Source organism: Podarcis vaucheri (assembly GCF_965113315.1).
Source record: "Podarcis vaucheri genome assembly, chromosome: 4".
Lineage (NCBI taxonomy): Eukaryota > Metazoa > Chordata > Lepidosauria > Squamata > Lacertidae > Podarcis > Podarcis vaucheri.
This window is the reverse complement of record NC_138762.1, coordinates 109725926-109739177: the sequence shown is the minus strand read 5'-3', so window position 1 is coordinate 109739177 and position 13252 is coordinate 109725926. Positions and strand designations below refer to the sequence as shown.

The following is a 13252-nucleotide window of genomic DNA, read 5'->3' as shown; positions in this document are numbered from 1 at the left end:
ATCACATGTTCCTAAGAAGCTTACAAGCAGAGCACAGTAGCAAAAGTCCCCATCCAACCTTGTTTGTCTACCAGCAATTGCTACTCAGAAGTGTATTGTCTCCACATGTGGAGGCTACATTTAGTTATCCTTCCCAAAATGCTTCCTCCATGAAATATGTCTATCTTAAAAAAAATACTGTACTTTTATGAAGATAATAAAAGTATAACGTAAAAATATGAATAAAGCACAAGACACTACCAATATTAGAATTCTATCTGAAATGCATAAATGTTCTTCCTGTTCTATCTAGCATGGACTAACAGCAGTTTCTTGTTCTTATCTCCACATTGGAACCATTCTGCCCAATGGTTTAAAAATTTTTAGTTTTAAAAATATTGTCAGGGGACTGCCATTGGAAGGGGGGGGCAGAAGAGTACAGGGAGCCTCCAAAGTTGCTGAGCAGTAGCACTTCGTCAGGCAGTGGAGTCATGCCTCCAGTGAAGCAGAGGGACAAAGCAAGGCAAAGGCTCACAGATGGTACTGTGAGTCCAAGCACCTCGACTCAGCCAGGCTGGTAGGGAAATGGACATGCCGCTTCTGATGCCCAGTTTTACAAGGGGGGTTAAATGTAAGGAGGGAAGGCGGAGATTTGGGGTGTCTAAGTTCTTGTGCTGGGGGGGGGGGTGGACCGGAAAAGGCTACTCCAGGAATCTGCAAGTGACTGAGACAGACATGAACTTTGGATCTCTGAACTGTACATAGTTTGCACTTAATAAAACCTGTAAAAGACAGGTCGGAGTCCTGCTGTTAACTCGCAAGCAACTACCTACAGACCTGACAAATATAAATATCATGTACATATTATATAAAGACAACTAAATGTATTTATAAAAATGAAAACCTTTTATTTAATTGTATTATAGTAACTAGTTGTATCATTATCTGAAAACTTGTTTTCAAATGGTTTGATTAAAAACCAAATTTTAGGAATAAAAAATCATTTACCTTATGCTTATAAACTTTTCCATTTGCTTCAGTGTGAATAATTTTTTCTTCAATTTTTTGAAGTTGTGCTTTTGTCTCTTGATGTGCTACAAATTCATTTTCAAACTGAAATACAAGCATTAAAGTGCTATATATCATTGTATTCATTCTTTCAATGTTTAATATACTCCTCGGTCCTTAAGCGTTACTTATATCCATTTAAACTGAAGTTCAGCACATATTTACCTGGGAGTAAGTCATAGTGTAGTGTACACAGGGTTGCACCACTGAACAGATAAAAATTAAGCTACAGTGATAGAATATGGCCAATAATAGTGTGACACCAGTGGAAAAAATGACTAAGATGAATAGATTTGAATACTAAGAACATACAATTTCCACAGAAATAACCTGTTATGCACATGACTGTGTGCTCATATTTAATTGGTCTTTTATAGCACACTCTATCTTCTTTTCAGTAGAATGAGACCATTACTTCTGTAACTGGAAAACCGCCAGTTAAATGTAAAATAGCTTTTAAATCTGAAGTAGGAGTAAAAATGGTAGGCAGTCAGACTACACAGATGCCCATTTTCTAGTGTGTTATGTTCTTGGATTACCTTCAACCACTTCCAAAAAATTATGGCAATTCAGAAGATCGGAAACAGGTAGTTTCCCAAGGTACTGTTGTGCAGACAGACTTCAAGGGGCACTCAAGCATGCTGGTCTTTTTATTTTGTTTTTAAGTGTTCCCCAAAACTGTCTTTCCAATCATGATAATTACCATCTTCCATTAGCCACACTGGGGAAATAAGGACAAATGCAGTACAAATACCTGTCTGGTTCCTAGCAGGGTGAAGCAGGTCTTTTACTTATTCCACAGGTTGATGTACTAGTTAATCATAAAAACCTCTTCGCAGTTTACATAAAATATACATTAATATTATAATAAAAACAGATATCCCAAAAAAGTAGCCTAAAACATTTCAAAATAAAACCAGCAATTTTATAAATGTACACTATAAAACAATTATTATATGTCAGGGTAGGGTTGCTTAGACAACAGAGTTTTAGTAGGCACTGAAAACAGTACAGTGGTACCTCGGGTTACATATGCTTCAGGTTACATACGCTTCGGGTTACAGACTCTGCTAATCCAGAAATAGTGCTTCAGGTTAAGAACTCTACTTCAGGATGAGAACAGAAATTGTGCTCCGGCAGCGCAGCAGCAGCAGGAGGCCCCATTAGCTAAAGTGGTGCTTCAGGTTGAGAACAGTTTCAGGTTAAGTACGGACCTCCGGAACGAATAAAGTACTTAACCCGAGGCACCACTGTACAGCAAATATACCTGCATCATAATATCAATGGGCAGGAAGTTCCAAAGTGATTGACAGACCAAATCCTTACAAGCGCAGAACAAGTATCATGTGGAATTTGTAATAGCAGTTGGGAGAGGATTTTCATCAGGAGAATGACATGGAAAAGAAGGTTTAGACAGCCCTTTCCCAAACGATTGCACCAATCCAGGAAACAGAAATCACTTGATTGCTTTTTATGTTAAAACTTAATGTTGGATGTGAATCACGGGTCTTGGGCATCTCTCTTTAGCTCTTTAAAATCATGAATTATTAACGTCTCAGAACACATTGTAATGTATACATTTAAAGTTAAGCATATCTGAATAAAAGAACCTGAAATTACTAACCTTTTTTGAAAATTCTGAAGCTCTCTCTTCAAGTTCTTCTATTTTCTTTTGCTCAATACAAATATCTAATAGGAAGCCAAGGTTTGGGGTTTTAAAAAGTAATTTGAAAAGCAAGCTTTCAGCTCCTAGTCAGCCTGCCCCAAGGCTGAGCTCTATTTGCTCACATTCCACACACAGCAGTGTCAGAGCAATCAACAGAAGATGAGTATTGAAGACTGCTTAATGGTGACTCAGTTGCCCAGTATTACTTCTCTCCCTTCTTATAATAAGACATGTCAACACATAGCCAGCTGTGATATCAAGACAGCTAGAAAGCCCAGTAGCTATCAGAGACCACAGAAAACAGTGTTAAGTAGGAAGGCAATTGTGACCCATTATTGTGGCCCACAGCTATGCTTTCTAAGCAGTTTTTTTAAAAGAGGAATAGGTTTGCTTTTAACCACATACCAGCTAATCTTTTTAAACATGCTTTTTATAGGAAGAATAATAATATAAAAAGACTTACTCATTAAATGACTGAAGTCTACATCCAGTCTTTTACGATAACTAAAATCTGGGTCTACTCCACTTCGATGTAAGACTATCTGTGAAATGCACTCTTCAATTAACTTAAAATATAGTGGCCTATACAGGTGAAAGAGAAAAATACATATTGCAGAACAAGCTGAAAGTTCTTCATTCTACAAGTAATGTTTGCTTCTGAGAAGCAAAGGCTTCATATTACAGGGTTTATTATTAATATTGATTCAATTTATATCCTGCTTTTCCCCCAAAGGAGCCCACAGTGGTATGTTAAGGTTTTTTATTTTTTTTAAGGAAACTTCCTCATTTCAGAAAAAAGCACTCTTGAAGCCTGGAGGCTTGATCAAACATTACTTTCTGTGACCCTAGCATTATTCTGCCTCATGTGATACATGCCAGTCCTATGTGGTTTGATTTTAACAATCAAAATCTGATTTAAGATTGAACTGTTTAGTGTTACTTGCAATAATGATGTAACAGCTGACTATTTGTAAAGCAGATAAGAAAACTGCTAAGGGCCTTTTACATAGTGCTACATTGGTTACAACCAAAGTGTCATAATATGTCTTGTCCCACTACATAAATCAGGCCAAGAGAACAATAATATGTTCACATGAAACAAGGCTCTAATGCGCGTGTGTTTTTTCCAACATAGTCATCCATTATGATGCAGCATGTTTGACATGGATAAAGGAAAGGATGATATTTTAAAAAATACTAGATTGCTGGATCTGTAAGGGTATGATATGGCATGCATATCTGTGGCATGAAAAAGCAAAGGTCCATAAAGACTTTTAAAATTAAACTGTAAGGAGAAGCTTTTTTGTTGTATGGTCCAGGTATAAGAATCTACTTAAAGGGAAACCACCATAGTTGCTATCCCTCGTAGAGGCTTGTGCCTTACCTCCTGCATGGAGGAAAGGCTCCCCTTCAGCACCGGGCACTCAGCTCTAAGGCAGGCCTTGCACACAGCAAGCACAAGAAAGGCCAGCACGGCGCCTGTCTGCCTGCCCTACCACAAGTCTGTCCATTCCTAACAGCAAGGGCTGGAAGACTGGCTGGCTGGCTGGCTGGCTGGGCTCCCTTACCCGCTTGCTTGCTTGCTTACTCCGAGGCCACCTCAGCTCCTGGCAACCAGCATGCCCTAGCCAGCCCCAGAGGCACCATTCGCCTCGGGAGCTGGTAGCTAGGGCCGCTGCAACAAACAGCTGTGCAAGCCTTTGGGAGGCAGAGAAGTGAGAGAGCATCAGGAGGGAGGGAAGGAAAGAGGCCAGTGTTGCCCATGGCACCCCTGACCATATGATTCAAAGCACCCCAGGGTTCCACAGCACACTGGTTGAAAACCACTGGTTTACTGGAACCAAGACCTGATTTCCTAATGGGGTTGCTTGAGAGTAATGAAAAACTGATTTCTAAAATGTATAAAATGTTAGTAGAATAGGATACTAAAGATGAACTGGTTAAGGAAAAAATAACAATGGACTAAAGACATAGGCCATAATATTGATTCTTGGAAGAAGTTATGGGGAAAGGATATGAAATTTACTGTTATAAACTAAGAGGAAAGTATCTTAAAATGATGTACAGGTGGTATTTAATGCCAAATAAACTGGCCAATATGTATAAAAATGTGTCATGTAAATATTGGAAATGTATGCAGATAGATGCGTCATTCTTCCCTATGTGGTGGACATGTAAAAAAGCAAAAGGTTTTTGAGAAATGATATTAATGAAATGAAATGAAGAAAATGTTTAAATGGGCTATTCTGAAAAGACTAGAAGCTTTTCTTATAGGTATAATAGGGATGTATGTTCCAAAGAAGATGACCAGATTATTTATGTATGTGACAACAGCAGCTAGAATATTATAAGCATGGAAATGGAAAGAAGAGGAAGTTCCCACAAAGGAGGAGTAGCTTTTGAAAATAATGGACTATGCAGAAATGGCAAGGAGATTAAGAGAGCAAAATGATGAACTTTTTATAGAAGAATGGAGGACTTTCGTGGACTATTTAAAAAAGTATTACAGTCAAGTGAAATCACAGGCAGGAATCAAGATAAAAGCAGTATAAGAAAAATGATAAACTGTAAAAGAGAAACTTTTTGTAATGAAGATATAATGCAGTAGAAAGGGTTTGAGTATTAACACTGTGGAGGTAAGGGTGGGAAGTCCAGAAAAGACTCATTTTCTAGAATTGTCAACTGGGATATGGCACAGAAACTGCCCTGTTTGCATAACATGATGACCTCCGTCAGGAGAAAGACAGGGGCAGTGTGTCCCTGTTAATCCTCCTTGACTTTTCAGGGATACCATCAAGCACTGTATCCTCCTGGAGAGGCTATCCAAGTTGGGGGTGGATGGCCACTATTTTGCATTGGTTCCAGTCATACTTGGATGGCCATCTGCAGTGGGCGATGCTTTGGGAGTGTTTTTTTTGGCACCATGAGGCCTTCAATGTAGGGTCCCTCAGGGCTCAATTCTTTCCGCCATGTTACTTAATATCTACACGAAGTCTGGGTTTTGGAGTGTGGGTAATCTGCTCAATTTCTCCTTTACGTCTACAGGTGCAGCAGTGGGTGTTCTAGACCAATGCCTTGCCCCCTCAGGAAGGGACTGGATTAGAGCCAATAAACTGAAGCTTATTCCAGATAAGACTGAGGTGCTGTTAGTGGTGGTTCCCTAGACTGAATAGATGGGAGAAGGCCTGTTCTTGTGGGGGTTACACTCCCTTTTAAGGAGCAGGTTTGTATTTTGCAGGTGCTCCCAGATCCATTATTGTCGCTTGAGGCCCAGGTGGCCTTGCTAGTGCCTTCCATCAACTTCGGCTGGTGGATTACTGCAATGCTTTATACATGTGGCTGCCTCTGAAGATGATTTGGAAAATTCAGCTGGTGCACAATGGCCCAATTGCTCACCAAAACAGAACAGTTTGGGGGGCATATAATGCCAATCCGGGCCCAATTTAAAGTGCTGGTGCTGACCTATAAAGCCTTACACAGCTCAGGACCTCAATACATTAAGGACCGTCCCTCCCCTTATGAACCAACCCAGACCTGTCCTCCAAGGCCTTCTCTATGTCCCTCCTCTCTGAGAAGTTCAGAGGGTAGCAACACGAGAACAGGCCTTTTCTGGGGTGGCCCACCTGGAATACTATCCCAAGAGAGGCTTGCCTGGCATCATCACTACGTGTCTTTAGATGCCAGGCAGAAACATTTCTCTTTACCCAAGCCTTTCGTCATTAAATAATTTATGGTCTGTTAAAGGGGGACTGATATTATGATTTTTTTATTATTATGCTGCCTATTATTATGCTTTGTATTGTGTTTTTATGATCATGTTCCACAGAATATATTTTAAATGTTGTACACCACCCAGGAATCTTTTGATAAAGGGTAGTATATATATTGAATCAATCATTATCATCATAATCTAAGTGAAAGTTCATGTGTCGTTGGAGACAGCTCAATCTTGCAAATAACTACTCAGTCTACTCATGTAACCAGAGAAGGGAACACCTGCAAATCAAGACTTCTCTTTCATGATGAGAAAAAGCACTACCTAAAAAAATAAAATAATGGAAGGGAGCAGTTTTCTCATATGTCACTTTCAGAATTATATTGCTACCATGGGTAATCATGTGAATAGTTGTTTACAAGTGAGCTTGTTCCAATATATGAACTGGTTCTTAGATATGCTGGCAGCAAAGACCACCTTTCCTTGGCAAGCATATGGCCCATTTTAACTTTAGTCTAGGAAAAGCCCAGTTTCCCTTGGAATTCCTCCTCTTATCAAACTAAGTAACTTGCATCAGTTCACAAGTTATTCCCTTTTCACAGGGGGGGGGGGGGAGGACATCCAGGGAAAAATTCCAGGTGGTAAACATTATACAATCTTTTATAATAAATACCTAGGTAGGAGCTATTGCAAGTTTTCCTTACCTTATAAAAGAGTCATTTCTGATCAACAAGAGATGCTGAAGTATAGAAAGAAAATAGCCTTCTGCACTTGTGTCCTTTACAGTGTTCCACACCACATTGTAAACATCATTTGCTTCAGTATCCAGGTCAAGGATGATACAGCTAATTTGTATTCTAGGCCATACAAGTACTTTACTCTTTCAAAGCAAAATTTATTTTCTATTATAATTTCAACATTTAAATAACCAAGCTGAGATGTGTAAGTTAAGCACAGCTACTTCATGTGTTTGGCCCAAACTGCCTTCCCTGCTCGCCCGGACCCATAGTCCTGGAACAACATGCACACTCTCATTTTCTACATCAGCACCTCTTCCTTCCATTTAAAATGGAAAAAAGGCATCACCAATGGGATGCTTGCTACCAATCCCAGGTCTAAAATTTTTGGGTTCTCTGTCCTCTTTCAAAGGATATTCAAAGTCCAATCTGATATCTTCTAAACGATGGGAAAATTCAATCATGTCTTCTTCTGTATGTTCACAGAACACTTTTAGTTGAATATCCAAAGCATCATTCTTTAAGCATTTCAGTTGCTGCAGCAGGAAGGGAGAATACAATAGTGCTTAATTAATGACTGTGTATAACTATAAGTTATTCTGAACAAAATCCAATTTTTAACATAGCAAGGGATTTATTTGGGAGAATTTACATTAATTATTCAAATAAACAAATGATATATTTTAAAATTTGGAATACATTACATAAAACAAAGCTGGTACTAAAGATTATTTTCATCTATACATTTGTGGATCAATTTTTATATGTAATCTTTCATTCTCTGTCTTAATAAATTACACCAAAAGGGGCTTAACACAACTTTTCCTCAGCCAAGAAAAATAAACTAATTTAAATATTAATTATCTCTCTCTCTCTCTTACACACACTTACACACACACACACACACACACACACACTATAGGGGACTTACTGGCACTTGCTCTTTCAATCCACAACGCATAAATTCATTTCTAATGTGGAGTCTGAAGTCCAAATCATCAGGAAACGTAACTAGTGCATTGATCAGCTGCATACAGGCTACCTGCAAGAAAAATAATATTTCAGAAGAAAACAGACCAAACAATACTAAATTGCATGTGCTCAGCTTACAACCATTTATGACTTGATATTTTATGACTTGATATTTTATTACTAAGAGTGCAGGAGTATCAAGTCGCCATGACATGCAACCCACTGTGCAACTTGTTAAATATTGCTAAAGAGTATCTAAATCAGGGTGATCCAACGGACGGCCCTTTTTTGGCAGCCCTCAACAACATGACACACTCACGCCCTCAGCCCTCATGCTGCCTTCCCAAAGCCAGGTAAGGAGATTTCGCGCTTTAGGAAGAAGGCATGAGGACTCTGGCATGGTCCAGGAGTCCTCCCACCTTCTTCCCAAAGCCTAGTTAGTGCTTTCCCAGCTTTGGGAAGGAGGTGGGAGGGCTCTAGGACTGCCAGAGTCTTGTGGTTCCTTCCCAAAGCTCAGCACCTGGCTTAGGGAAGGCAGTGTGAAGGCTTAGGAGGTGTGTGTCAAATTTTGGCCTCGCTCCTGCCCCCTGCGTGACAAGGCAGTATGTGGTCTACAGGTTACGTGTCAAAGTACTCTTGCAGCCCACTTGGCATGAAACTTTGGGCCACTTTGATCCAAATCATTTTAGATGACTATATGTTAGACTCAATAGGACACAACCAACACATCTGGAAATGTATGCCAACATAAACCAATAACCTACCAGTTCAAACAACAAAAGATGACTAAAACAATTTAATTTTTCACCCATGTCCTCTCTCTCTCTCTCTCTCTATATATATATTACAAAAAATATACCGTATTTTTCTGTGTATAAGACGCCCCGTATTTTTTTGAACCCGAAATTAAGAAATCAGTATTTTAAACATCAAACAGAACAACTTTTTTTTCCATTTAGAGTGCCAGGGAGAGCTCCTGCTCTGCCTAACCTGGCTTGTCGCAGTTGTCTGCACTGGTTGGCAGAAGTGGTAAGTGAAATGACAGGCAGTTCTTCATGGCGCCTGCAGTGGGTTTCTTTAATCTGGCAAAATGTCCAGTTTTTTGTGTGCTGAGTAGGTGCATGCCCTTTGAATGGAAAGTGGGAGTGGAGCCTGTCAGGCGGTAGGACCCCGTGGGTGGGAGTTGAAGTGTCTTGTTTGTGAGTGTGTGAGAGAGATTCAGAGAGGGGAAAGTAAGAGAGGCTGGAGGAACTGGGAGCAGCAGCGGTGACAATGGCAACACGTCAAGTATGAGATGCCTGGGCAGCCGTGCTGCTCCACTGAGGCTGCGAAGGAAGCACTGCATAAGAGACAAGGAGCTGCTGGCTGCCTCTCTGGCCCACGTCGCATCTCCATTCATAGCCAACGCAGGCAGCAGCTTAATGGACTGATTCCCTCCAAGACCAGCAAGGAGGCAGCAGCAGAGGCCGGCAACCGCAGCTGCAGCCCACCTAAGTCTCAGCTCCAGGGCCTGCTCAGCCCGCTTTCAGTTGTGGGGGGGGGCGTCCCCCTTTTTGGTGCATTGTCTTGAGAGCCTTTTCCAAGCCACGTTGCGCTCTCGCCCTTTCGGTGGTTGTTTGTTCATTTGCAAACCTCCCACTGCAAAAGTGACCCTCCTCATTCTCCCTTGCAGGCTTTAGTCGAGCATTGTGTGTGTGTGTGTGTGTGTGTGTGTGTGTGTGCTTCCCCCCCTAAATAATACCTTGAAATACCCCCAGGCTTCCTATGCTACTCGTAAGTAATGTTTTTCTTAACCATCTATGTATAAGACAACCCCCAATTTCTGACTAAAAAAAATTAGCAAAAAAAATCATCTTCTACATGGAAAAATATGGTATATATATTTTTACCTTGTATGCTACACATATAATGTATGTAAATTCTTAATAAATTTCACACATCACAGTAAACCTACACATTAGTACAAAGTTTCCTTTAAATCAGGAGTGGGGAACCTTTTTCAACCTAAGGGCCACATTTTCTTACAGCCAACCTTCCAGGATCCACATGACTGCAATGGGCGAGGCCAAAACAGGTGAGGTCAGAGCTGGTGCACACCCACCCATAGGCAAATACCCATTACAAATGCATGTAAGAGCAGTTGCCCAAGTTTGCTTTTTTCCTCCTCCCCCAGTACCATTTCTTTTTCTGTTACAGAAGTCTGAGGGTGCTGCTATTGATCTCTGGGAGCTTTTTGCAGCCGAAGGGCAGGATAAAATACTTCAAAATAAATGCAGGACAAGCCATATGCAGTTTCTCATACTCTCTCATGAAGCACTCAGGCTTCAAAAAACAGTTTTGGCTTTTTTCTTTTTTATATTAAACATCTATCTTTTTATGAAATTTATTAAATTTCAAACCTAATTGCTGGAAGAGGGGGATATTCATATATTGCAGCTGTGGAGGAGAGGGTTAGCTCAGCCAATAAGCATCAACAACAGCCTTCCATTGGCACCAACACAGGCTGTTGCCAATGCAAGGGAAGGTGGGTGTTCAGTAAGCTACACACCGTAACATTCTTACAACAGGAGAAAAAAGCTTTTGCAGTTCTAAATCCAACACCCCAAAGACCATTAGCCATTAAGATAAAAAGCCCAACCACTATTCAGCTATGTATTTTTTCAGACCAAGTATGTTATCTGGGCATATAAGACTTTTAGTGCACATGTTCCACAGTACTTCAAACCCCCAAACTCCATAACACTTGGGAAAATATGAACTTCTGGTTTTGCTTTTTAAAATATCCATCGCTATTGGTCTCAGGAAAAAGTAGCTTTTCCAAGTGGTACAGTAGATTGCAACATGTTACTAATGTTGCACGTAAGCTCTGACATCCTAAGTCATCACCATAATAGAGCCATAATAGAGCCACAAATCAATACAATTGATTGCACAGAAATGTCACTGTCTGCCCATCTACAAATAGAACTGGTACATATACCCCACCCTAGCTTTATTTTTAGTCTTCCTTAGACGCTGCCTCTGCTATAAAACAAAAGCACACAAACTTATCATTTACTTGCAGATGGATGGAATTCCCCTGAAGACCTTCCACAATGGGACAAAATCTGTCAATGTTTTTCTCTTCTGCTGCTGTAGTCAAAGCGTCCAAAATTTTTTCAAGGCTATAACATGAAAAACCATATAAATAATTTATATTTACCAATAAAAAGAAATTGATTATAATAGCATAAAACTAATTTTAAAGCAATTTTTTTTATTTAATGTCCTTAAAGCAAGTTTGAGGAGGACTATGCATACAGAATTCTATATAAAGATTACCAACTGGAATGGAATCTTCTCTATAATCTATTTATTCTTACTTATTATCACCATCATCATTTATTATTATTATTAATTACTATTACAGTGGTACCTTGGGTTAATAACTTAATTCGTTCTGGAGGTCCGTTCTTAACCTGAAACTGTTCTTAACCTGAGGTATCACTTTAGCTAATGGGGCTTCCCGCTACCACGCGATTTCTGTTCTCATCCTGACGCAAAGTTCTTAACCCGAGGTACTTCTTCCAGGTTAGCAGCGTCTGTAACCTGAAGCGTCTGCAAGCCGAGGTACCACTGTACTACTACTACTACGATTTGTATGCCGCCCTTTATTCGAAGATCACAGGGCAGTTTACACTACAAAAATACCCAACTTAGTAACAAACAAAAACAATACCCACCCACCCACAGTTTAAAAGGCCAGATTGTTTAGGAGAATTGGGAGAATTCCCCACCAGCTGAAGTTTCCAAACCGTCCTCAGAGGCAGTCACATGTATAACATGTTCCAATAATCTAACCTAGATTACCAGAGCATAGACAACATATGTTAGGTTATTCCTGCCCTGACAGGGGTGCAGCTGGGCCGCTAGTCGAAGCCAATGAAAGGCACTCTGCACCACCAAGAACACTTGAGCCACAAGTGGGCTCTACGAAGTGGGAAAGTGCACTCATGTGATTGTTTCATTTGGATGTTCTACAAGTCAGCCCGGGCTTCAACAAGCGCCAGTCACATCAACCAGGGCCCTCTGGAAACCAACTGAATCCATCAGCCTCTGAGGGCTGGCACAGTCACAGTCACTAACTGCCTGTGCAGGCTACCCCTTACCAGGCATGCCCCACCCCTACACCACACCTCCCCTTGCCCAGAGCCACTGTAATTGGAGTCCCCCTGCTCTCCGCAGTTCCTCTCTTCCCATACACATCTTACCTCCCTTAATATAAACAAACAAACCCAAATTAAAAAAACACACAAATTTAAAAGCAATAATTTTTTTTTTAAAAAAAACATTTTAAACAAATAAGGCAAGGCCATCACCAGAGAAGATGATGTTACGGGCGGGAGCGGGGGTGATTGCCCTTGCCTCCTCCTGAAGCCATTTCCCACAAAGGGACAACCGTCCATTGGACCATGTCTTGATATAGACCCCAATTCCTTTGTAGATTGAGCCCAGATGGGCTCTCAATCGTTCAGTCAGCAGGGGGTGAGATCGGGGAGGCTTCCCTCTACCAGCCAAAGGTGCAAAAAGGCTGGATTTCTTAAGAGAAGGAGGAATTCCAGCAGTTATGGAAGAGGGCCTGCTAAACAGCTCACCTCCTCCACTGATGGTCTCTGGCTGCTGCCACCTTTGAGAGCGGAGCACCAGTTCCCTAGCTTTAACCCTTGTGATTGTACAGATGTTTGTAAAACAGGCCTCCATTCTGTACATCTTGGCAAAGCCTTTTTTGCAAACACCACCAAAACAATGTGTGCTAATGGATCAAGCTTTCTGTGCATTGTTTAAAAATGCTTACTGCCAAGGTATTGGTATTTTCAAGATTAAACTTTAGGTCTCAATACAACCATTTCCAATTAACAACTTTCACCTACTTACTTCTAAGTCACCAACCAACTTAGATATTCAGTGCTGTACTTACATGTTTTCCTCTCCAACAATACATATTGCAGAAAGAAGTTTAACTATATCAGTCATCATGCTGATTTGTTTAGGATCAATTGCTTTAGCCAGTAATGAAAAGCTTCTCTCTTCACCCATTATTCTTTCCAAACCATACTGGACAAAACAAAAAGTGAT

General features: G+C 40.5%; 1 protein-coding gene across 1 annotated transcript in view; it reads right to left on the bottom strand.

Moving 5' to 3' along the window:
• The window catches only part of DIAPH3 (diaphanous related formin 3), a 120131-nt gene that overhangs the window by 91732 nt on the left and 15147 nt on the right, over positions 1–13252 (bottom strand). The window contains exons 8-15 of the mRNA XM_082221404.1: positions 13095–13231; positions 11196–11301; positions 8097–8207; positions 7583–7701; positions 7133–7249; positions 3177–3295; positions 2672–2736; positions 988–1092 (exon numbers count right to left, since the gene is read on the bottom strand). Coding sequence (XP_082077530.1) covers positions 988–1092; positions 2672–2736; positions 3177–3295; positions 7133–7249; positions 7583–7701; positions 8097–8207; positions 11196–11301; positions 13095–13231 — 879 coding nt within the window. The remainder of the gene's footprint in view (positions 1–987; positions 1093–2671; positions 2737–3176; positions 3296–7132; positions 7250–7582; positions 7702–8096; positions 8208–11195; positions 11302–13094; positions 13232–13252) is intronic.